The sequence below is a fragment of the Colossoma macropomum genome, unplaced genomic scaffold, assembly GCF_904425465.1.
Source record: "Colossoma macropomum unplaced genomic scaffold, Colossoma_macropomum, whole genome shotgun sequence".
Classification (NCBI taxonomy): Eukaryota; Metazoa; Chordata; class Actinopteri; order Characiformes; family Serrasalmidae; genus Colossoma; species Colossoma macropomum.
The window spans coordinates 455,181-479,663 of NW_023496030.1; the positions used below are offsets into that span (position 1 = coordinate 455,181).

The 24,483-nt window shown below is 38.7% G+C and overlaps 1 protein-coding gene across 1 annotated transcript in view; it reads right to left on the reverse strand.

The window, feature by feature from the left end:
• Positions 1-22,841, reverse strand: part of si:ch211-285f17.1 (sickle tail protein homolog) — a 233,006-nt gene extending 210,165 nt beyond the window's left edge. Inside the window, exons 1-2 of the mRNA XM_036564672.1 lie at positions 22,749-22,841; positions 15,944-17,052 (exon numbers count right to left, since the gene is read on the reverse strand). Of these exons, the coding sequence (XP_036420565.1) occupies positions 15,944-16,214 (271 nt within the window). The 5' untranslated portion in view covers positions 16,215-17,052; positions 22,749-22,841. The remainder of the gene's footprint in view (positions 1-15,943; positions 17,053-22,748) is intronic.
• Between the last annotated feature and the right edge of the window lie 1,642 nt (positions 22,842-24,483).

Genomic DNA, 24,483 nt, shown 5'->3' on the forward strand with positions numbered 1-24,483 from the left:
AATTCAATGAAATGGTCATATATCCAAAAACAACAACAGTTTCAACATTTAATGTGTTGTCTTTGTACTATTTTCAATTAAATATGGGGTTTAAAAGATTTGCATTCTGCAAGTCATTGTATTCTGTCTTTACATTTTGATTTACATTTTGCACAGCATCCTACCTTTTAATGAAAAATGGGGTTGTAGGTGTGTGTGTGTGTGTGTGTGTGTGTGTGTGTGTGTGTGTGTGTGTATGTGTGTGAGAGTGAGTGTGAGAGAGAGACAGAGACAATGGCTACATTCACAATACCTGGTTGAAATGGCACAATTGTTTTGTCTTGTGACACGGATCTTCTTTTGTCAGAGCTGTAAGAAAACACAAATCTGATCTTTTCAGATCTAAGCCACTTCAGTATGTGTTTCTTGATCAGATATGCATCCAATCCATGGCCATGCGACCTTAATGACAACGATCAGACTGGAATCTATGTGTTTTCATTCCCCCCACTGCGTATATACCATCATTAAGGAGTAATGTGTCAGCAGCGCATAACCTGAAGTTAAATAAACTTTGTGTCACCTTTATCTCACTCTGATAATGAACAGCTGAAAACAGTTCAAAGTAAATTATCTTCACAATGAAGGTTTATTTTTCTGATTTGCTTGTTTGTTGTTCATGACCACATGGTTAACTTGCATGATGTTATTGATTAGGATGTGTGCACATTTCAGAACACAGGTTTGTGACTCAATGTCAGATTTGAATCACCACTTACCAACATGAATGTCAATCATCAAATTTCAAAGATCAGATCTAAGCAAAAAATCAGAATTTAGCAACAAGATTTATGTTGTAAACATAGCCAAAGTGGCTCATATATGATTTAAAAAAAAAAATAAAAATTCAGACGTGTCCCCACACAGCTCTGAAAACCTGTAGGTGTGTGTGTGTGTGTGTGTGTGTGTGTGTGTGTGTGTGTGTGTGTGTGTGTAAAAGGAAAGTATGGAGGGGAAGAAATCTGGGTATAAAGGGCACAGTTCAGCTGCAGGTAAGTGAACAAAAACTAAATGAAAAAAAAATTTATTGGCAGGGGTAGAACTGTTAAGAATGCTTTAAAAAGCATTATTCACTTTGGACCACATCACACCACTCTGAATGACTCTGTTCACACCTTAAGCATTTAATTAGGCAAAAAAAATGAAAAACAGGAGGAATTAATTTTTAACAAGTGCAGTGATGTAATTATTATTACAGTCATTCTGTCTCAAGTACTTTAGCTTATGTAGCTAAAGAAATTTAAGTCCCAATGAAGTTCGCCATGTCACTAACATTTTACAGAGTGCGCACTCCTGTATCTGTAAGGATTATGGGATATTTTATTTACTATAAGATAACTGTAGAAATAAGCCAGAGTTATAGCACTCTCATTCAAACTGACATTCTGCTAAATATTTCATCATATTTTTTGTATGGAGGCATTCGAGGGAGCATTTACTCGCATCCTCTATGGCCCAAATAATATGTCGATTTTGATGGTCCCTAAAGACAATGCTAACGTAATCACTAAAGAAAACTAGCAACACTGTATGTCCAAACGTTTGTAGACATCTGCTGTCTATCAATCTATCAACAGTATGTTTAAGGGGATTTTCATCACTTTTTTGCAGTAACGGCCTCTACTTGTCTGTAAAGACTTTACACTAGATGTTGGAACATTGCTGTGAGGTTTAAATGGTAAGACTTGTAATGTGAACATAGCATAAGAGAAGTTGCTCAATTATTAGCCATAAGAGGCTCACAATCTAGAGCAAGATAAAAGATAAAAAGGTTTGTACATAGCGAGAGAGATAACGATTCTTTGCACACTAACACCCAATTTCAATCTGTTCCCTCTATTACTTCCTTGAGTGATAATAGCATATTAGTTACAAACACACTTTAGTAACAGTTTTTTTAAAATGTTTTTCCATGTTACTTTCTAAGGGAATCAAATTACACTTAGAACTAACAATTTTATATACGAAATATAAACAGACACATGCACATACTTGTGCCTGCCATGTAGGCAGATGTGCTTGTGCACACACAATTTGCACACACCAGTGATACCTTAAAAGACCATGTCACAGGCGTACAATGAACACATGGCAGCTCAGGAACTGTCCTAACTAACATACAGACACAATGGGCCAGATTCATAAAACACACTGCCACATTTACCATGACATTAAGAGCAAATAGCCTCCTTGAGCAGGATATCATATTGGCAGACTTAACTGGCACTACACTTAAAACAGCCTCTTTTTCCTCCCCCTCTTCTGTGTATGGAAGTAGGTTTAGCTTGTAATCCAAATAGGTGAAGAGTAAACTGAGATCCTAATTACACATTCAAAGCTTTTATTGCATTTTACTGAAATTCAATTTACACATGTGAAAATGACATTTTTACTAATAAAGTCTATTTCTTACAAATGAGATTTTAATTTACCAGTAGAATTTTAATTTTCAGATGTGTAACTTACATTCTTGAGATCAATAATTAAATATTTACTAATGGAATTTTAATTTTCACATGGCTAAATTGAATTCATGAGATCAAGAAAAATAGGAAATAAACCTGAGCCAGAGCAAGAGGGACAGGTATTCATTCATTCCCTCTACAGTCATATCTGACATACAGATATATTTCCAAACAGTGGCATTACTTAAGGGGAGCTGCTATGTTAGCTCCAAACATTTTAGAGACACGATCACAGGGAAGAAAACTGCACAGGGAAAGCTAGGCAAGGCCACAAACAAGCAAAAAAAGGTCAAAGTGAAAGCAAGAGTAGGAGGATACAGCAGCAGAGACACAGATGAAAACAGAGGGGAAAGAAAGAGATAAGCGCTAACGGAGAAACAGCCCCATCTGTGTGCTAGTTTAGGTCTTAAAGCTTAAAGTTTTTGTCAGTTGGCTCTCTGTGTGGGCTTCAAGCCTGTCAAGGCCTATCGCTTCAGAAGTGCAGAGGAACACTAGCTTTTAGTTGTGCTGGAATCTGGGACAGAGAACACGATTGCTTCTACTGAACTCTACTTTTAGTCACCAAGGCAAACAAGGCTAAAATATTAAATGTGTTAGCATATTAGCTCCCCCACAGGGAAATATTATTTCATGAACATTGATACATATATACAATGAACTTTGATATATATGGAATGAACATTGATATACATACAATGAAACGTTTCAAACGTTAAAAAAAGGTTGACAGAATTCATAAAATTGTTCCACTGATCCAATTTTAAATCATTTTTTCTTTTCCATCTAGACAAAAAAAGGGAAGAATGAAATGCTGAATAGGGAAAGAAAAACTTTGCTAATCCATGCACTGAGCTACCAATGCAGACTGCTGACTTTATATTGGGAGTGTCAAGAGTCAAAAATAAAAGTCTATTTGTGTTTATTCTTAAATAGTGGTGTAATTAAAACTAAAAACTCATTTAAAAAATTAAAAACTAAAACCTATTTGGATGAGAACAAATCAAAACTCTAGTGTTAGCATAGATTAGCCTTTAACTAAACTAACAAAAGCAGCATGTAGATATCTTAGTTGACCAAAAAACCTTGCAAGACATCTGGGTCCAAAATTACGTTTATTTCATTTTTCCACCAATTTAGTCTTGGCCAGTTCCACCGACTAGCTAGGTCACGACCTTGAATCCAATGTCACCTTAAATCCACTGCCACCTTAAATCTCCGGCTTCCTTAAATCCACTGCTACACTTAATACATTGCCACATATAATCCACAGGCACTTTACAACTTCTGATGCCTTAAAATCCATCGCTACCTTAAATCCACTGCCACCTTAAACCTTGTGCTACCTTAAATTGCTATTTTAAACTCAGTGCTCCCTTAAATCCACTGCCATCTTAAATTCACTGCCACCTTAAATCTACTGAAACCTTAAATCCATAGCTAACTTGAATCCACTGCCCCCTTACAGCCAATGTCTCCTTAAATCCAAGTCCACCTTAAATCCCTTGCTACCTTAAATCCACTGCTCCATTAAAGCCACTGTTTCCTTAAATTCACTGCAACATTAAATCCAATGAACATTAAATCCATTTTTTTGCTGTTACTGCTGTGCTTTAGGCTGTATGCATGTTAGTCTGTGTGTACTGTGTATGAGTGTCTATGTGAGAGATTGTGACACAACTTGTGGCAGTTTGAATGTTCTGAACCTTCTGCCATTCATTTCCAATGGGAAAGATTGTCTTTGAACCATCGTTTTACAAAAACCGTACGACAGCAAAAAGCAAAAGCACATTATTCCCATGTGTTGCCAGTGCTTTGTAAGGTTGAGGAAATCTATAAATTATCAGCATAAAATGTATAAATTGTCATAGTTTTGATTGTAGAAACCAAAATGATAAACTGAAAACCATGTGTAAACATTAAAATATAGTCAAGAGATCAGAAAGAACGCAGTATAAAGGAAGATTTTATGTGCGTATGGGTCTGTTCTTAAAGGTTTTGGTGTTACTGCGCTTTATTGGGTTAAAAACAAAGTTAAAAAACAAGATGTTCTTTCCATATCCTGTAACAATGTTACATGCATTAAGATGTAGAAACACATCAAACTGAAAAAAAGCATTTGACTGCAGACAAAGGCTGCACATGTTTACATATTGTTTGTTAAATGTTATAGTGATACCGGTCTTTATAGTACTGATACTGCTAAAGGCTACATTATACATATGAACCCTCCAAACAGTCACTGTGCTGTGAGCATCGAGATGTATGGGTGGGCGATATGGCAAAAATACAACCAGCAGTACCACACTTTAAAAATTATATCAAAACCAGGTGTAGGGTGCAAAGTCAAAATGCTTTCACTTACAATGTGTGTCATGACAAATAAGGTATGGTGCACAGACAAGAGGATCTGGGCATAAATCTACAATGGAGGAATGGTGACATGATAAATTACAACAGTACGCTAGGCAAAAGTGATGGGTAGTGCTATCTATTTTGCTATCCATTCCTTCTATTTTGACCTAATAATCAAAGGTAAACCTATCACATACAGTTATATGCAAAAATTACCCCTTCAAATAGCATTTTGATTTTCTAAATAAAAAATAAGTTAACACATCCTAATAGCATAGTAATAGTGTTGATCAGTTTGATTAGTTTTGATGACTTTTGCACAATAAGCATTGATCAACAACGTCACCTGACGTCAAACGTTGAAGTCATTAAACAGGAATACAGTAAAACTTAATTTCTGTTTTCTGATGGCTGCTCTTGCATTAATGAAGGTCACAGAATATATTTTGATTCCCTTGGTCACTGAAATGGCAGCACAGTCATAGTGATGTCACTTGAGACAGATAAATACATGTGTTTATAGGCATCAATACCTCAGTTCATATTACCAGCACTTTTGAGAGGTTTCTTTACAATGCACCAATTCACATTAATCTACTCTGAGAGACTATGTTTGTTTTTTAATGAAAATTTTCATTTCTCTTTAATTTCAGTAGCCAATATGCACAAAAACAAATTAACACACATACAGATGCACACATCCTTCAAGTTGTCAACTCATGCTCAGTCAGTGAGCTGATTCTGACAAATTGGTCTGGGATGGGCTTTGTTGAGGATTCTCTCTTGCTCTATTCCAGACTTAGTAGTGCATTTACCTTTCTCTCTCCATTATCAACAGAACCTGGAGGCCATTTTCCACAGCTGCCATGACGACCGCGCAACCCTCATGATCTCAGCGCAAAGGATTCCAGAACATTCCTGAAGACAGTACCTCAGTACAAACTCCTACTTTCTCTCTATATCTCCTCCTCAAAAGAACCACAGCAACAACTAATTCCAGTAGTAGATACTAAAATATATTTACCCAGCCATGTCAGAAGGGCACATGTAATACAATTTTGAACACCCCTACAGCGGGCCATAACACTTCTCAGGCTTGACTGCCTTTTCACATATGAATTCACTGTGAAGAGAAAATGGAAATATGTCATATTAATAATAATTTATTTGGAGTGAAATCACCATGTGAATTCATTTGCCACATCAACTGATTTTCATTATAATGGACAGACCTTCTAATTAGGGAATTCACTTAAGGTACACCCATAGCTGACACAGGAATTTAACTGCACATACATTTGAATAATGAACTGAACCAAAACTATCAAGCCAAAAGCGTCCTGTGACCACTGATGAAGAACTAGAGGATGATGAACAAAGACTGTGCATGAACAGATGAGCTACCGTCTCTGAGATTGCACATACAATGTGGACCAAGGTAGGTGTGTATAATGGAGTAGACAGTGAGTGGACACGGTGTTTAAAAACTCCAGCAGCACAGTGGTCTGATATACTTGTACTAGAACATACACACGCTACCACAACGTCAGTGTTACTGCAGTGCTGAGAATGATCCACCACCCAAATAGTACCTGCTCTGAAGAGGTCCTGTAGGGGTCCTGTCCATTGAAGAATAGGGTAAAAGGGGGCTAACAAATAAACTACTTTTGTGCCCATCTGATGCACCATCACCAGCATAATTCCCTTCATTCTTAAAATCTGCATTCATTTTATTTCAGAGTGATGGGCCAACAACAGCATTAAAAGACTAATATGACTGGTTTAAATTTAAACCTTTTTAAATAGGTTCTGGAAGAAATAAACATTTTTTTTTTCAGATTCCAAATGTAGCCAATCTGCTAGGACACTCTTTAGCTCTGCATTGAAACAATGGTTAATGTAGCTAATGAGTAATGGAAACTTAGTTAATTAGCACTGTGAAAACTGCACAAATCATCACACATTTGTCTCAAATTATGTAATCTCAAATAGACTTGCAAAGGTATGCTGCACATCAAAAAAGTAGTAGCAGCAATATTAAGGCCTGTACAGTGCCATAAACCATATAAGAAAGTCTATTTGAAATTATTTAATAATTTGAAACAGTTTGCAACGAGTTGGTGATGATCTATGCTTGCTAATTTCTGGGTTATAAGTTTCCATTACATGTTAGCTACATTAACCTACAACAAACCTATCTTGGCTGATCAACAACATTTGGAGTCAAAACATTTGGGAAAATTTTGTATAACCAGCCAGCTGGCATTATAAAGGCAAATGATGTCTCTTGCTTTAAAAGAGTTTAGCAGGACAGATAGCTCTGCTGTGACTTCAGTCTATTCCGTGCTGGATTAAAGTTTTCTCACTTTAATCTGTGATAATCAGAGCAGATTAAGAGGTAATGAGGGATGCTTGTTAATTAAATCCCACTTCTCCTCTAGCCTTGCAGTACTCTCACAGACAACAATCTGCATTTTGACCGAAAAGATCTCATCCTACATAAAAAAAGTGTCCTTCCTCATTCTGACATGTCTGTGTTTTGGGACAGATTGTTCGTTTATTGACCCACATTTATCAAGCATCTCAGAGCACTGATCTAAGACCAGGTCTCATCAGGTCATGGAATTTTATTGTTAGATGAAAAAAAAAGCATAAGCTGATTCTAGATCAGTATTATTACTCTAAAAAGTTATGAAAATGGGTCATTGTCAGCTCTTTACAAAACAATATGGTTTTCCACTTGTACAAATTGTCTCATTTTGAAGTATTAGGGGCAATGAGTCTTAGAAGGCTAATGTAACACAACGGCAAGCTCTTAGGATTTACTAGGCTAGCTATGGCATGCTCTTTCACGCTTCCCACATCAGCAGATCAGATTAAAGTAGCAAAATCTTCACCATCAATAACATGCTATTTCACATTCAGTGAGCATGACAAAGCTGCACACACGATAGGCAAGTCAGTCAAGAGGTGATTTCTGCGTGATTCCCAGGTGTAAGCTGTATACCTGTCAGAAAACTACTAGGATTTGTGTATAATTACTTAAAATGCACAATGATATGTATTTAACTGTTACTACCACTGTATGTGTATGTGAATATTAAAGACAAGAAAGCCTGATCTTCATTTCCCTCATCTCCTCACATTCTCTCTCTCTCTCTCCCCTCATAACCTTTCTTTGACCCAAACATGAGTAAGCAAGACCACCCAGGATGTGAAATTTACTCAGTGATATAGCCTTTATCCCACTTATTAGCCTTGCACGAGCACTAACTTTGAGTTTTAAGATCAGCTTGAACCGATTTACCTCTGAGCAACCCTCAGAACACTTACAGTTAGCCGACCACTGATAAACAAGAGTCTCTTTTGTTTTGTTATCTCTTAGACATGGCACAGGTAGAAAGAGAGAGATGATGTGTTAGTTTTCCTTCCAGATGTTTCAGTGAATCTAATTATAGATAAAAGACTTTAGCATCAGCCTTCAGGTGATTACGGTTTTGAAAGGCTTGGAAATGCAAACAGTTTTAAAGGTAATTAAAAAAATGTTTTTGTGGGGTTACAAGCAGGTAGATCTTGAATTTGTACTTTCATATTTGTGCAGCCATTTCATTACTAATAAGGTAAATGTTCCAGATATACTCCACACACTCAAATTATTATCCTCCCTCCAAATACCGTTCCCCTCACACACACACACACACACACACACACACACACACAATTTCCACACCCCGTACAGAGATTTAAAATAACCCATCTTAGCCAGAACAGGGAAACTGTGACTGGACCCCAGACAGGAGATGGTGACAAGGAAAGGAAACAGAACAGAAAACTGGACCGGGACAAAAACACAAGAACTGGAACAGAGACAAACACATAGACAGGAATGAGGACAGATGGTGACTGGACAAGACATAGGAAGAAATACTGGGACAGGACACTAGATACACTGGGAGCAGGCAATTTGAAGGCTGGCTGGCACTGTAGCAGCTCAGATAGCCAGTGCTACAGCAATTCAGGAAGCTGCCCCTAGAATGAACAAGCAAGCTGGCAATGGAGCAACCTGGGGAGCTGGCATTGGAGTGACATAAGAAGTCGCCACTGGAGTGAACCAGGGGGCTGGCATTAGAGCAACCCAACAAGGCGGAACTAGAGCCATTCTGGGAGCTGGTCCTAGAGTGACCTAAGGAACCAGCACTGGAGCGACCTAAGAAGTTTGCGCTGGAAAGACCCAGCAAGCCAGCACTAGAGAAATTCAGGTAGCCAGTATAGGAGTGACTTCAGGAGCCGGCACTGGTGCTAACCAGTTAGTTGGCACTGGAGAAACCTGGGGTGGCAACACAGTGAGCCTGCACTGTCCCAGCTAGCTGGCACTTTAGCTGGCAAATTCAGGGTGTTGAACTGGAGTGACCTAGGAAGCCGGCACTGGAGCGAGCCAGGAATCCGGCGATTGAGCAATCAGCGGAGGTGGCATTTGTGCGACCCAAGGAGCCCAGGACTAGGGCAACTCAGGGAGCTGATAACAGAGTTACATGGGGAGCCAGCACTCTGCGTGTACTTTGTAGTTCTACAATAACAGACCATCTGTCCATCTGTTTCTCTGCATACTTTGTTAGCCCCCTTTTACCCTGTTCTTCAGTGGTCAGGACATCCATTGACCCTCACAGAGCAGGTACTATTTGGGTGGTGGATCGTTCGCAGCACTGCAGTAACACTGACGTGGTGGTGGTGTGTTAGTGTGTGTTGTGCTGGTATGAGTGGATCAGACACAGCAGTGCTGCTGGAGTTTTTAAACACTGTGTCCACTCTATTAGACACTCCTACCTTTTCAGTCCACCTTGTAGATAAAAAGTCAGAGATGATAGCTCATCTGCTGCACAGTTTGTGTTGGTCATCCTCTAGTCCTTCATCAGTGGTCACAGATCGCTGCCCACAGGACGCTGTTGGCTGGATATTTTTGGTTGGTGGACTATTCTCTGTCCAGCAGTGACACTGAGGTGTTTAAAAACTCCAGCAGCACTGCTGTGTCTGATCCATGCAGACCAGTGCAACACACACTAACACACTACCACCATCACATCAGTGTTAATGCAGTGCTGAGAATGATCCACCACCCAAATAGTACCTGCTCTGTGAGGGTCCATGGGGGTCAGGGTAAAAGGGGGCTAACAAAGTATGCAGAGAAACAGATGGACTACAGTCTGTAATTGTAGAACTACAAAGTACACCTATATAGTAAGAGGAGCTGATAAAATGGACAATGAGCATAGAAACAAGGAGTTGGTCATAATGTACTGTCTGATCGGTGTACTGTGGGCTATAAAAACAAACAAAACTTCACCATTTAGGACCAACACCAGCACTGGTGTTCACAAAGCAGGACTGATCTTGGTTAAATTTTCAAAGTTATGATGTGAGAATACTAATTCTGCATCAGCGCCTCTACTCTTGATGTGGCTTGTGAATCCAGAGCGTGTTGTCTAAATTGGCTGCCCAAAGATTTGTTAATTTTTACAAACCAAGTACTATTTTTTCAGATAAAAAAAATGGACAGTTTTTAACATAGCATCATTTTTGCAGTCAGCAGTTGCTTGTCATATAAACTTTTGTGCTCAGCTTGCACAATGAGCTGTTCTGCCCCAATAGTCATGCACATATGTGTGGAATAGAACCATGACAGGAGACAGAAAGAGATGCAAAGCTTTTGCACAACATTGTAAGAAGCATGATCACCTAATTCTGGGTGATACATGTTTACCATCAAACATTAGTCAGCTATAATCATTTGTACATGCATGTGTTTAATGATATAGCGGTGTAATAAGACCAGTCCTATATTCATTGTTTATGATTAACAAATTACAAAAAAAAATTATTCATTATATATTATTAACATTGTGGAAGTGTCCTGCTGCAAACAAAACATTATTGCAATATAATCAGTCAAAAATCTCAAGAAAATAAGTCATTACTTCAACACAATCAGTCAATATCTTAAGAAAATCAGCCATTATTTCTAGATAAACAGACAAAATGTTAAAAGAACAAGACATTATTTCAACATAACCAAAATCTTGAGAAGAATTCACCGTTTTGAAAGAAAGAGACAGAGGGGGGGTTAAAAAAAGTCGATATTTTTTCCCCTTGCTGGTGGGAATGGGCTTCCAAAATTGTATGCAATTGTTTGTGTTAAGGTCATTATAGTATTATATGGCACATCCCCACCTGCTAGCATGTACTATGGGTAAAAAAAAAAAAAACTTCTTTAAGTTGAACAGTTTCTCCATTCAAAGTCCTTTTGACGCGCTTCAGGACAATCAATGTCAGCCTTATCTACCTACGGATAATGCATTTCTAATGTTAACGCATTTTCAATTATCTACACAGCAATACTAAATGCCATTCTTCAGGCTTGGGAAAAGTAAGCTGGCAGAAAGACCCCAGATCAAAGCCTGGAAGAGAGCACTAGCTGAAGCTGGCAGAATATTCATTTGTAATAAAGCTTGGGAGACTGGAATTTATGCAACAGCCTTGCAGAACACCTGCTAGGTGTAACGCAATAAACACTGAATATTCAACCTTTTGTCAGAAGTGCAAGACAGAGAAAGGAACATAGGAGCATTTGCTGCGGACATCTTCAACAACATGGGAAACTCTTTAAAAGGTCTATGAAATACAGAAAAGGGAGTAGATGTAGACATTGTTTTTAAAGAAGGCACAAATTATTACATTGTAAAGAAGGTACAAATTATCATAGTAACTGATTGAAGATTCAAATTTAATGACATTGTGTAATATTTAAAGCGATCAAATTAATTTAACTTTGTCAACCTCAAATGTTGTCAGTCAGCCAAGACATGTTTGGTATCCAAAGTTTGCTTATTTAGTTTTACACTGGAGTTAAAAGGCGATTATGGCTTACAAGTTACATAAGCTTATAACCCACCAATTAGCATTATGCCAAACACATTCCTAATTCACTATACATTCGCCTCAAACTGTGTCGAGTTGTTAAGTAATCTCAAATAGACTTGCTTGTGTGGTTTCTGACACTATGTGAAACACTATTACCTATAAAAATGGACAAAACTGATAACTGATCGATTCCATTTGGGCCAAGGGGAATATTGTGTACACTGTTTGGTCAAACAATTCCCTTAAAACAAGGGTAGAAGGGTGAAAGGGAAAGACTTCTACTCAATTTGAGGCTCTTTTAGTGGTCTACATACGTTTATTTGTGGTGAAGAGAGTGGGTAGAGTACGTTTGCTCTGCACACATTATCAAAGGTGGTGGTGGCTAAATTCTATTGCATCTGCAAAAAAGGGCAATAAAGCTGTTTTTCACACTCAGAACATGGTACATACTTTTACCAGTAATGATTGGGCTTTGCATTATTCACTCATACAGCCCTTGAACAGTATTTCACCAGGATGCATGCATTCACATTTGCCATTAAAGTGTTATTAAACAGGATTTATCCTGTGTCGCAATTGTAGAATGTAATGATATAATCACAGTACTAATAGTGTCCATATAAGCATAATTTCCAGGGAGATAAGGAGGTTACAAGCCCCTCAACAATTCATTTTTATAATTATTCAGCAATAAGGCATGACAAATATTTAGGTTATAACTGGTTATGTAACACTGATTTAATAAATATTGTTTAAAAATATTTTGGTTGCCCCCCCCACAGTTCTAAAAAAGCTTAGTTGAGCATCATGAAAGCATCAATATCAATGACTATGTCACTATCAAATCCAGTAGAAATAACTGACCACAGTCTTATCAGACTTATCTAAATGTACCCTACTATATCATTTGGACCTGACATTTGGGTTGTCCAACTGTGTTTTATCAACAAATTCAAACTGCATACTAAAAGGCTGAACCTGTGGTGAAATTTGATTGTTGGATTGTCAAGTTCAACCCAAAGTTATGTCCTTAAGGGTCTGCAATGTGCAGCTCTAGTGTGCCCATAACACCTGGTTTCCTATCCAAACCTGCCCACAAAAGCCATGAGACATGCACACATACATACTGAGGAAAAAGGACCTAGGCCTTCAGACACTGAGAATGCTTTGCACACATTCCTGACCTCCTTCTATCACCACTGAGCCTGAGCATGCCCAATCTCCAACACACACACATGCACATACACTCACACTCACACTCACTCAGAGTAATGACTCAGAACTCACACATGACAGCCTCTATTGGGGTCCTGACTGACTGCATATACAACCTGTCTGAAAGTGAGCAGTTAACCTAAATAAATCAAGATGACACAACCACAAAGTCTGCCTGTGTATGCATGCACTTGCACCAGTTTTAATCTCAATATCTCAATGGAAGCTCAACAACAACAAAAACATTAGACATTACTCACAGTAATCAATCTCAGTTTCGCTACGTTCCTCTAGCTTGAAGAAAAATTCCTCTTATTTTTCTGTATAGTTTAAAACCTGCACGTCTTCTGAGTTTTTATATGTAAATGTTGATAATCATGAAGTAATGGTAAAACCAAAAACACAAGTTTTTTTTGATTCCTATTTTGCCTGACAACATCCTGCATGTACATTTATACGCAACACCCTGATACACGTTGAACACCCTGTTAAATGTTAATTTTATGACAGTTTAAGACATTAATATCCCGTGTCAAGCTTTCACGCAAGTGCTATATATTTTGTTATCCATTCAGAGTATGTGCACATTTTTAGGCACAAATTTAATGACTTAAGACTTTAATTCTTCTAAAAGGAAGAAAATAATACTGTTACTGCAGCAGAAGAAATCGACAAATTAGGCTACAGTATACACCGTTTTTGAATTTTCTTGAATTTGAACAACAGAAATATTTAGTGCCCATAGCTAATATAACTGCCTTCTCATTAACTAAAAATAAAACTGCATGGCAGTAGACCCAGTCCAATGGGAAACAATGTTCCCCTGCATCTGTCTAGTATTTTGCCAAAAAAGGTTGGAAAAAACGGCCAGAAGAAGGAGATCCATTCGGGCCTCAGCAATGGTGTCCTATTACGATGACCCTGGTTTGGGAAGTTTCTTTGTTTTGAGCAGGTCCACGTACTTCACAACAGAGGGCCAAACTTTAACTGCTCTTTCAAGTGCTGCAAGTTTTCAAGCCATCGATGGCCATAGAAATTTAAAGGGAATGTTGCAGATTTTGTTGCAGTACTGAAGTTTCTTCTTGCTGTGGCACAGTCAAAAAGAGAGTACAGGGCACTGAGAATTCTCTCAATCTGCCAAACTGCAAAACCATTCTCAAAAGAGTTGTGGAGGGTATGCAGTACTTAAACAAACACCCTAGGTACTGGATGTTGCGGAAATTGTCACTGTTTTCAGATATAAAATACCAGTAAAATAAATAAAAAAAACTGAACAAAAATAGACATGCTTATTCCTTCTGCCCCAGATTAAATTTAATGCATCCTTCCTACAATTCAAGACATTTTAAGACATTTTCAGACCTTTTAAGGATCTGCAAGCACCTGTCCTTTTCTTTTTTTTCACCTCATAAACCAAGGTGAAAAGTCTGAATATACATGGTAAATTATGTTTTGTTGATTTTCAAAGTGAAAATAAATTAACACATCCTCCACAGGGAACATACTTAAATATGCTATTTTCTTCACATTTAGTGCACAATTTCAATTCATTTGCTGAGTTTGACATATTGGGAAAAAATAAAATATGAAAAATGTTCCATTATTTTTTCCTCCAATGTGCTACTTTCAGCAAAGAAACAGCAATTGTGCATTAAAAGTTAAAGAAATGTGTTTTCTGTACTGACATTTTCAACAAAACATGTTTGAGCTTTTTCATTTGACTGTCTTTTCACTCTGAATGAATTTTACAAAAGACTTTTTATAAATTAACCTTTTAATTATGCAGAATATTTTAATTCTCCTTTGAGGTCTTAAGTGTCTCAGGCAATGAGAAGCTGCTCCCAGATCAACATTTCAACTTTTATCTGGAGCTGACATCCAACAGTAAATCCATGCCCCCAGGATTAGAGACCAGTGGTTTGGAACATAATAAAGAGGTCTACATGTGCTTGCACAGAGCACTAATCCGTACCCCGCTGCGTAAGAATGGGGAAAATAATTTGGCTGGGGGTTCACATGCTTTTCAAAGCACTTCGCAATCTACAAAAATCAATCACAAGGGATTGAGAAACACCATTGATAATCTACAATGCATGTAATAAATCCACATTAAACCTCACAATAACCATAAAGCCCACGTTCAAAACAACATGGCCTACTCAACAACCAATCCAGTATACAAAAAAAGTTAGATTAATATGGGATATCACAGTGAGGTTAAATGCTTGATATATAGTATGCATAGCAGTGTAATATCTACAGTACTCCTCTGATTCATACTGATGGATTATTTAATAACTAATGGGATTATTCTTTATTCAAAAATGTAATATACCCCCTCACTCATATTTTATACGATTATTTTGTATGTTGGAGTTGGAGGTCACCATCACTTGTCCAGATGGGTGTGTGCACATGGACTAAAAAATGTATTTTTGACAAGTGGGGCCAGGCATCAGTACCCCCTCCACACCCACCACCAACAACAAACACACAGAATACTTACTTAAAGGGGAATTGCACTGATTTTTTCCCTCAGATTTACCCCCATTTTTATCATTATTAACACTTGTAGGCATAGCAACCCCTGGTTCCTATCATCCCCATTGTGAAGAAATCTGGGTTGATACGCTTCTCTACAGTGCACAATTTCACATCAAACTACTCTTAATGACTTTGTTTACATCTCAACAACTGCAGAAATTTTGTAAAGAAAAAAAAAAGAAAAATCAGTGAAATTCGTCTTTAAACCCATATAAGATAAAAGAATTTGTCAGCACAGGATATCTCATCCTTAAAAGTGATAGTTCATTACAGTTGCAGAGGGCAGCGTGATTGGTTGAGTACAAATGACCTGAGTGTTTGAATACATACAGCACTTGGATTTTATAATGAACTTTGCTAGTGAAAGTTCTTTGACCTTTATGTATATTTCCTTTACTCACTGTGATGGGCACCTGGTTGCTGAGCTACTCTAGCCACGACCCCTTTGGGTGGGTTGCCTCTGCTCTTACGCTGGCTGGCCTCCTCCTCACCCTTCTTGTGTGCTTGTGTTGCGCCGTTGGTCACCGTGCTGTGGTGTGACAAGTTGCCCTTGCTGCCTGTCTGCATCAGCTTCTCTTCTTGGGATGTTCTGGGACGGTCTGCCGGCCTCTCACAGTGAGGCGATGGCAGCTTGTAGCCAGGAGTGGCCGAGGGTGGCCGTGCCAGACGGGATGGTTTGGACATGCTTGACTACTCTCTCTCTCGCACACATACACATGCAGTAAATAACAGGGTAGTAGTGCTTGGGTCCCCAGAAGATGCTAGTCCTAGTCACATAGTTTTAGTGTCCGTCTGCAATACTAGCTTTTTCCATCAGCAGGCCACTCAAATTTCTCAGAGATCTCACCCGCACATAATAAAATTCTAGCTTCACCCCCAAGAAATTGCTACTCACTTGCTAACCCCAGAATTGGGTGTCATGCAAACAAAGCTGGCAGTCCTGCACCAGAATTCTTCTCAAATAAGCAGTTTTGTAATCCCAAAATAGGAGTCTCCAGCTTCTCTCAACGGAAACTAATACAAACATACACACAGAAGGTACTAGCAGAGAATTCCTCAGGTGTGCTGCTTGTCCTTCTTCCTTCTCCTTGTACGTACTGGGTCTTTAGACAGCAGACACAAAAGTACTGAAGAAAATCTCTCTCACTCTCTCTTCACTCTCTCTCTCTCTCTCTCTCTCTCTCTCTCTACACACACAAGTCCAGACGAGCACAGGTAGGCAAAGGGGGAGGGGGGAAGGGTTAATCACTGTCTCTCAGAACAGTGCCTCCAGCGCTGTGGAGTGAGTGTCTGTCTCCGACTGAGTGTCAGGAGAACAAATGCAGATAAGCAGTCGGTCCTCCTGTGTCTGCACATTCCAGCACATACACACATTCATGCACACGCTCAGTTCTCTTCTCTTTCTCTCTCCTCTTTACTGTTCAGTACTCTCTGGTGAACCATCTGTGTGTGTCTCTCTTTCTCTTGCTCCCCTTTTCATCTCTTCCCTCTTAGGGTCTCTCCAGCTGGATGGCTGCAGCGGCTGTTCCGGAAAAAAAGGCAAGCAAAAAAAAAGAGATGAAGAGAAATGGAGGTACAGAAAAAGGAACAGAAAAACACAATAATCTAGCCTCCATCTGTTAAGGTTCTCCTCAAATCGCCACTGCAATACCACCATCCCACACACACACACACACACTCCCTCTCTCGAAGCTCTCTCTCTGATTTCTTTGTTTTACTTGTTTTTTCTGTTTTCATCCACTTTCTCTGATTTCTCTCAATACTTTCCCTGCTCTGATTTCTCTCTCTCTCTCTCTCTCTCTCTCTCTCTCTCTCTCTCTTTAGTTCCCCACTGTTTTCTGGCTTTCTCTCCCTGATTTCTCTTTCGGTCTCCTCTCCCCATCCCTCTCTGTTTTCCCTGTTTTCACCCCTTTCTTCTCTCTAATTACTCTCTGTTTTTACCCTGTCTTTTATGGAAGCACATCAGTATCAAAATTAAAATGAAAATGTAATAGGTAAAATAATGTATTTATGTTTGCATTTAATTTTCCTACTCATAGATGCAATGTTTAGCACAAAATGAAAATTCAGATTCAATACCGTGATTTTAATTTTCCATTTGGTGGACTAGTATTGACATTTCATTTACACATTTAGATGCTTTATAAGTAGCTTTATTTAAACTAAATGTATTTCCAGAACTGCATGTTTATGCTTAATGTGATCATGCAATAATGTAATTTATCATATATGCATTTTCACTTTCTAATAATGCATTTAAATTGCATTATTAAACAAAACACCAAGCTAGAAAGAGGTCAAAATTCAAATGTAAAGGTCTTCCCAATCTGTCAATTATCTCATCAGGGTGGGACCAACAGCACACACAGCGGAAAAGGCTTTATCTAAAAACAAGGCAGGCGAAGAGTTTGCAGCTACTCTTACGTTAGCACATGAGTTGTAGAAAAGAAATATAGCCACTTACGTTGCTTAATGTCTTTACACCCCATGAGAAAGTGTTTAACTGAAGGTGTGGCCAAGTTTTCTGATTAATCAATCTGGTTGATAAAAATGAGGCTAAACTTGGCTTCCTCCTGGCCAGCTTCTTTTTCCGATTTTCCGGTCCATTTAAACAGTATAGCAGTTACATTCTGGTGCCTCAATGCACACAAATATTACAGCTGTTCCAAGGTGAAACAGAAAATTTTGAAAAACAAATTAACTTTAGCTTTGTTTCATAAACTGAGAATGCTGGCTGAAAATGAGCCTGAGCCTGGACACAGATTCCAATTGATGCCATACAGGGATATCTTCTACAGCATCAGAGGTTAATATATTGCTCTGCCATCAGCTCACATGCTAATAAGCTACGTGCGCTGTGGAAGTCTGCAGAAATAAGCTAGCTAAAAGCCATTGTTAATGCTAGCTAACGGTACATTCCTAAACAAAGCCCTCATCTGCTGATTTTACCAGCTGGCTAACATGACCCAGCTCACTGTGTCATGCATATATACCAGGAATTTAACATTGTAATGTAACATTCATTTTTAAAAAGGAAAGCAGAACAGTACATACATACTCTCAAGCTGATTTCAGGTAAAATATGACACGGTATCAATACAGTACAGCGGCTGCTGCCAACTCAGCCACTACAACAAGGTGGTTGTGTGATTTACACATCTATGCATACCATTAGAATTACAACTAAATCATTTTATGAATACAATTTTGGTAACAGAAAAAGTGGAACACAGCAATATATCCACACCTGATGCTCAGTATGTATGTCAAAAATTAGCCCACGATGCTTGATTAATCTCTATCTTCCACATCTGTAGCTTACAGTCGACTAACACAGAGAATAATTTTGACCAGCTGATTAAAATACAAAATGATATATTGCTGATTTGCCTTTTCCACTGTGTGTGCTGTCTGCCCTGCCCTAATGGGATGATTGACAGATAAAACAGACCATGAAGATGAAAATGCAATGTGGTCGAATGCATTTTCAAAGGCATTCTGCCACATAATTAGCACAGTAGGTGAGAAAATGTAATTGCAAAGAGAAGGCTGTTTTTCACCTACATTTGAATTTTGACATCTTTCCAGCTTGGTGTTTTCTTTATAATGCAATTTAATGCATTATTGAAGAGTGAAAATGCATACGACAACTTACATTTTAATTATCATTATGATACAATTATTATATAATCACATTAAGTATAAACATGCAGTTTGGGAAATACATGTTAATTTAAATAAAGCTACTCAAAGCATCTACATCTTTGTGTAAATGAAATGTCAGTAGTAGTATACCAAACGGCAAATTAAAACTGCAGTATTAAATTTAAATGTTCATTTTGAACTCAGTGCATATATGAGTAGGAAATTAAATGCAAACACACAATCACATTGCCATTTTACTTTTACATGTTAACTTTAATTTTGATACTGATATGCTTTAACACTATTTCAGTCTGATTTCTGTTTTTCGTCTTTGTTTCCATCCTCTCTCTCTATGATTTCTCTTTTTTTTCACTCTTTGTTTTGCATCCCCTCCCTCTATTTTACATACATATTTCTGATTTCTTTCTCTCTGTCCCCCTTTGTTTTTCACCCTCTCTCTCTGTCCCTGTTTTTCATCCCCATCTCTCCATTTTCCTTGTATTTCTCTGTATTTTTTGGCCTTTTTCTAGTCATCCTCTTGCTTTACTTTTTCTTTCCTTTCCTTCCCTCTTCTGCTCTTTAACTCGTTCTGTTCCTACATTGCACATCCCATCTTCTCTCATCAAGTCTCAATCTCTTTTTTAAATCTCTCTCCTCTCTCTGTTCCTCTCCTCAGATGTGCTGTAAGGACACTGTCCTAAACGTGCATATTTTCTCTCTCTCTCTCTCTCTCTCTCTCTCTCTCTCTCTCTCTCTCACACACACACACACACACACGCTAGGGTATTTACAGAGTATTACAGACAGCTATGGCAGAGAAAGCATTATTGGCAGAGAGGGATTATTGTAAACACAGCCTGCATTTGAGCTTTGCAGCAAAAAATGTTCTTGCATGTCTCAGAAAAGCTAGTATACACAGTATACACGAGTTCTTTTTCTGTAACAAAGAACAAAAAAAAATTTAAAGAAATCAAAGTAAACCCAAGAAAACCAAAAGGGGTGGAAAGAGTACTGAAAGTCTTTACTTGAGAAAAAGTTACTTACACACACACACACACACATAGTATCTATGCCACTTATCCTCCTGGGTCACCGGGGGTGCTGGAGCCTATCACAAGGCAGACACACAGACATATACATTCACACACACACATATATACACACACACACACACACACTCACATCTAGGGGCAATTTAGCATCTCCAGTTCGCCTGATCGCATGTCTTTGGACTGTGGGATGGGAAACCGGAGCACCCAGAGGAAACCCACGCAGACACAGGGAGAACATGCAAACTCCACACAGAAAAGACCATGGCCACCCAGGCCCTTCTTACTGTAAGGCAACAACACTACCCACTGCGCCATCATGCTGCCCACCTACTGTTACTGTAGTGATAATTTACTCAAGTAAGCGTAAAGAAGTTTATTGGAAAACTACTCGAGTAAGCAAGTTAACTTTACAGTTTTTTTCTGCATTCAGACTGAATGATGACCTGAAATGTTACTACACAACATTTTTTAATCTTTTGTGGTGTCCTAATGTCTCTGATGGCTCGTTATTAATGTGAGAAGATTTCTGTTTTGTCTGTGTACAGCGTGCGTGCAAAACTTCATACCATATTACATGAGGCCTGATTAGATAACTGTTTTGACCAGTAAGTCTAAAATACGGAGCCCTGGAGGGGACGGTGGGAAAAAAATATTTCAAATGAACGATTTGCAGTACGTACAAACATTTTCTTTTATTTGTGGCCACGATTTCTTAATTTGTTCTCTCGTTTTCTTTTAGTCGTGCACACGTTTACTTTACTTCGTTGGTATGTTTTTTTAAATTCGTGATCACGATTTTATCATTTGTTCTCATTTTCTTTGAACCGTCATGTTTCTATTTTTTTTATTCGTGCGCAAACAAAATAAATGTAGTAGATACAGGCCGCTAACAGCTCCCTAACATTGTCTGATAGGTTTTCATTGTTAGATTGATGAGATAATAGACAGAGACGCTCATTAGGTTTGATTTTGATTTTGGGGTGGGGGGGGCGGTATGAGGACACTGTAGATCCTCTCGCTAACAGGCACCAAAATATACGCAACAGATTTTAAGTTTAATAAATTGCCGACAATTTATTCTAAAACAGCAGAGTAAAAAGAAAATAGTAAACACAAATACCTGTTTAGCTAGCTAGCTAACTAATTGCTCCGTTCAATAGTCTGGCTGCAGACATGCACTCTCAGCCAGACGCACGCTCAGCCCCAGTGACGTCACGTGCACATGCACTCTCTACCACAACGGCAGAAGCAGCCTAACGGCACGGTAAATTGGCTGCTGCTGCTTAGCGATATCATCACTTAATCAATTTTTCGGCCATAACACCGCTAGAGAGTTAATTTTATGTACCTCCCTGCTGAAAAAAACCATAGAATCCATTAAAAGTGCCATCCGGTTTTATTCCTAACGGCGCTGCAAACACAGTTACGTTGTGACAACGTACTGTTTTGGTGCCCACAGCGTTGTCTGCATGGTGCTGTCTACATTGGCACAACGCTGAAATGTAATTTCTCAGAAAGTTATGAACGTTGTCTGCCAACTTTCTAGGAGACTGTGACAACGTTTACGAGACAGCAAAAGTTAATACTACGTTGACTGTACGTTGTCACAACCTCCTAGAATCCTTAATGAGTTCTATTTTATCAATATTACAGTTTTTATAACCGGTTCTAATCGTCTTCAGCCTGGCTTTCATGAGTTTCAGTAGACTTTTTTTTCTGCGAATAAACCCCAACATTCATGTCTTATAGTCGTGGTACGTTTTATTTTGAAAGTTTCCATATTTAATTATTATCAGTATGGCAACGTTAATATACATTCAGTGTAACTCTTGATGCCCAGCAGTACGTCGTTCGCTGTTTTACCTCATAAAACCGACAAAAACACTATCGTGGCAGAGCGTGCGCTGACGTCATCAAAAGGCTGGCGATGCATGCCAGGCTGAGAGTGGATGTGTGCAGCCAGACCCTTCTCGCTCCGTTGGGCTGAAGTTGTGTTGTGAAAAGCGGAGATAGGGAGGCAGATTTAGCAGCTGATAATAATGCCATTTTCTTTAGTTCATTGCAAAACCAAGTAAAATGACCGTTTAAATAAAGCTCCTTGTGTGTGCTGCTAACGCTCCCCTCTTTCACGTGCTCTAAACTCATCTCTCTGTAGTGTTTCTGCAGCTTGGAGTTGCTCTGTTTTTGATTGGCTTTGAGAACTAAACGTCCTAAGTTTCACCATGTTTTCTTCGAATTGGTACTTGATTTTACTCTTTAACCTTTTTAAAAATTAATATAGAGAATTAGAAATATTTAATTAAAAATGAACTTAAATAAAATAATTTAATTTTACTCCAAAGAGTACTGTTATAGTGAAAACTGTACTCAGACAGCCTACAGTAACGAGAGTAAATGTAATTCGGTACTTTCCACCTCTGTACTTACAAACCATGTGTGGGAAACACTGCATGCAAATTTAAACTAGTATCACATGGTCACACGCACAACAAATGATTAAGGAACAAATAAGAGTACTCACAGTGAAACGGCCATTAAGCTACTGATTTACTGGAGACTTCTTGCAAACTTAATGTTCTGTTCACGGGAGAGGGGGTTCAGTCACGGATTGGCAGTGACAAGTGGCGCTTTGGGGCTCACGCCACTCGGTTAGTGGCACGTGCCGCATAGAAACAGCGCGTGCCTCTCAAAACAGGCATGTACCAACAGCTGCTGTGAGTAAAGCAGTGACTGGGCAGCGGCTACTTGGCTAGGCTAATTAGCAGCACATCATAGCACCACCATCGACCCTCTGAACCTGGGAAAAGTGACAGAGGAATGTCGACTTAAAGACTTTGTGCAGATAGTCTGTAATTTTGTTGGTTCACTAGTTGTGCTGTTGGGTGGAATGAATGAAATTAAGCAGAATGAGCAGCTTTAGCCAAAGGCTATATGCAACAATCGCAGTAACGCTAGCTCGAATATAGACTTTTTGCAGGCTTTTGTTGTGGGACAGAGAGTTAAAGAAAACAGCTCATGGCATACTCAAATTACTGTATTATTTGTGATGTGTGATCCATGCTAAAGCTAAACGCTGTAAAGACCATTTATCAGCGTATTTATTAAACAACACACGAGAAGCGCAGGCTTGTGATCGTGTTTTTATTCATTTATTTGTATAATTCACAGTGATCCTCCATCCAACAGCACAACCAGTGAACCACCCACAGGTAAGCCTTCCACAGAAATCATCTGCCCATCCAATGAAAGCTGAAAAAAATCACCGTTATAGCTTGAGTGTTCATACTGTTTTTGTCATAGATAACATCTAAAATGTTCTGCTTTCCTGTTGGCCGTTTTGAAGGTGTGGGTGTGCTTAGTCAGTGCTCCTCATTTGCATTATCGCCAAACCACGACATTTTTTCACATATGCGGTACAGATGATGAAGTGAAATGCTAAAACGGTTTGTAGATGTGGCTTATTGAATAGGCATAAAATAATTTTACAGAAGGCAACACGATTAGTCTTATTTAGCTAGCTAGGTTAATCTTCAGTACAGGCTGGTACCAGACTTGACAGACCACTGTAGTCGTGTCGTCATTTTGTAGTCTGCGCCATGTTCTTATGCCCATATTAGGAACTCCGGGTCTAAGCTCCATTTCTCTATGGCCAGAATGAATAGGGTTTTCGAAAAATCGTCTATATTGCACCCTGTGTTAAATAAAAATCTTAAGAACCTGAGACATTTTGTCCTGTGAACATTCTTCTCTGGAATACCACTGGATCCTCTGAATTATGAGGTCATTAAAGAGTTGAAATATGAATATTGCTACATGTAAGCTAAAGCTACTGCGCAGTGAATTCATGTCATTAGACTGACAGTGTCCTTAAGCAGGTTTTGGCAGTAAACATTTCCATGTACAGACTGAGGGCAGATGAAAAGAAGTCAGAATAAAATCAGCAGGTTTCCCTGCAGTTCTCTGTTCTTCATATGATGCTCACTGAAACACGATAGACCTTTCCTTTTAGCTTGATTTGAAAAGATCTACAAACATACCTGCACTCAGGCTAATTCAGTACAGACTCAGCTTAATATTATTGCTGACATTTTTCTGAGGACATTAGCTAGGTTTTTGTTCGACTTTTCCCGTTCCATCTTAAATAGTGCAGCAGTCATGTTCTGTACTGCTGCGCCATTAAGATGGAACGGAAAAATTCGAACAAGCAGCCGGTGAAAAAGAAGCTGACTTCAGTTTCATGGAGGGTTGAAAGGCAT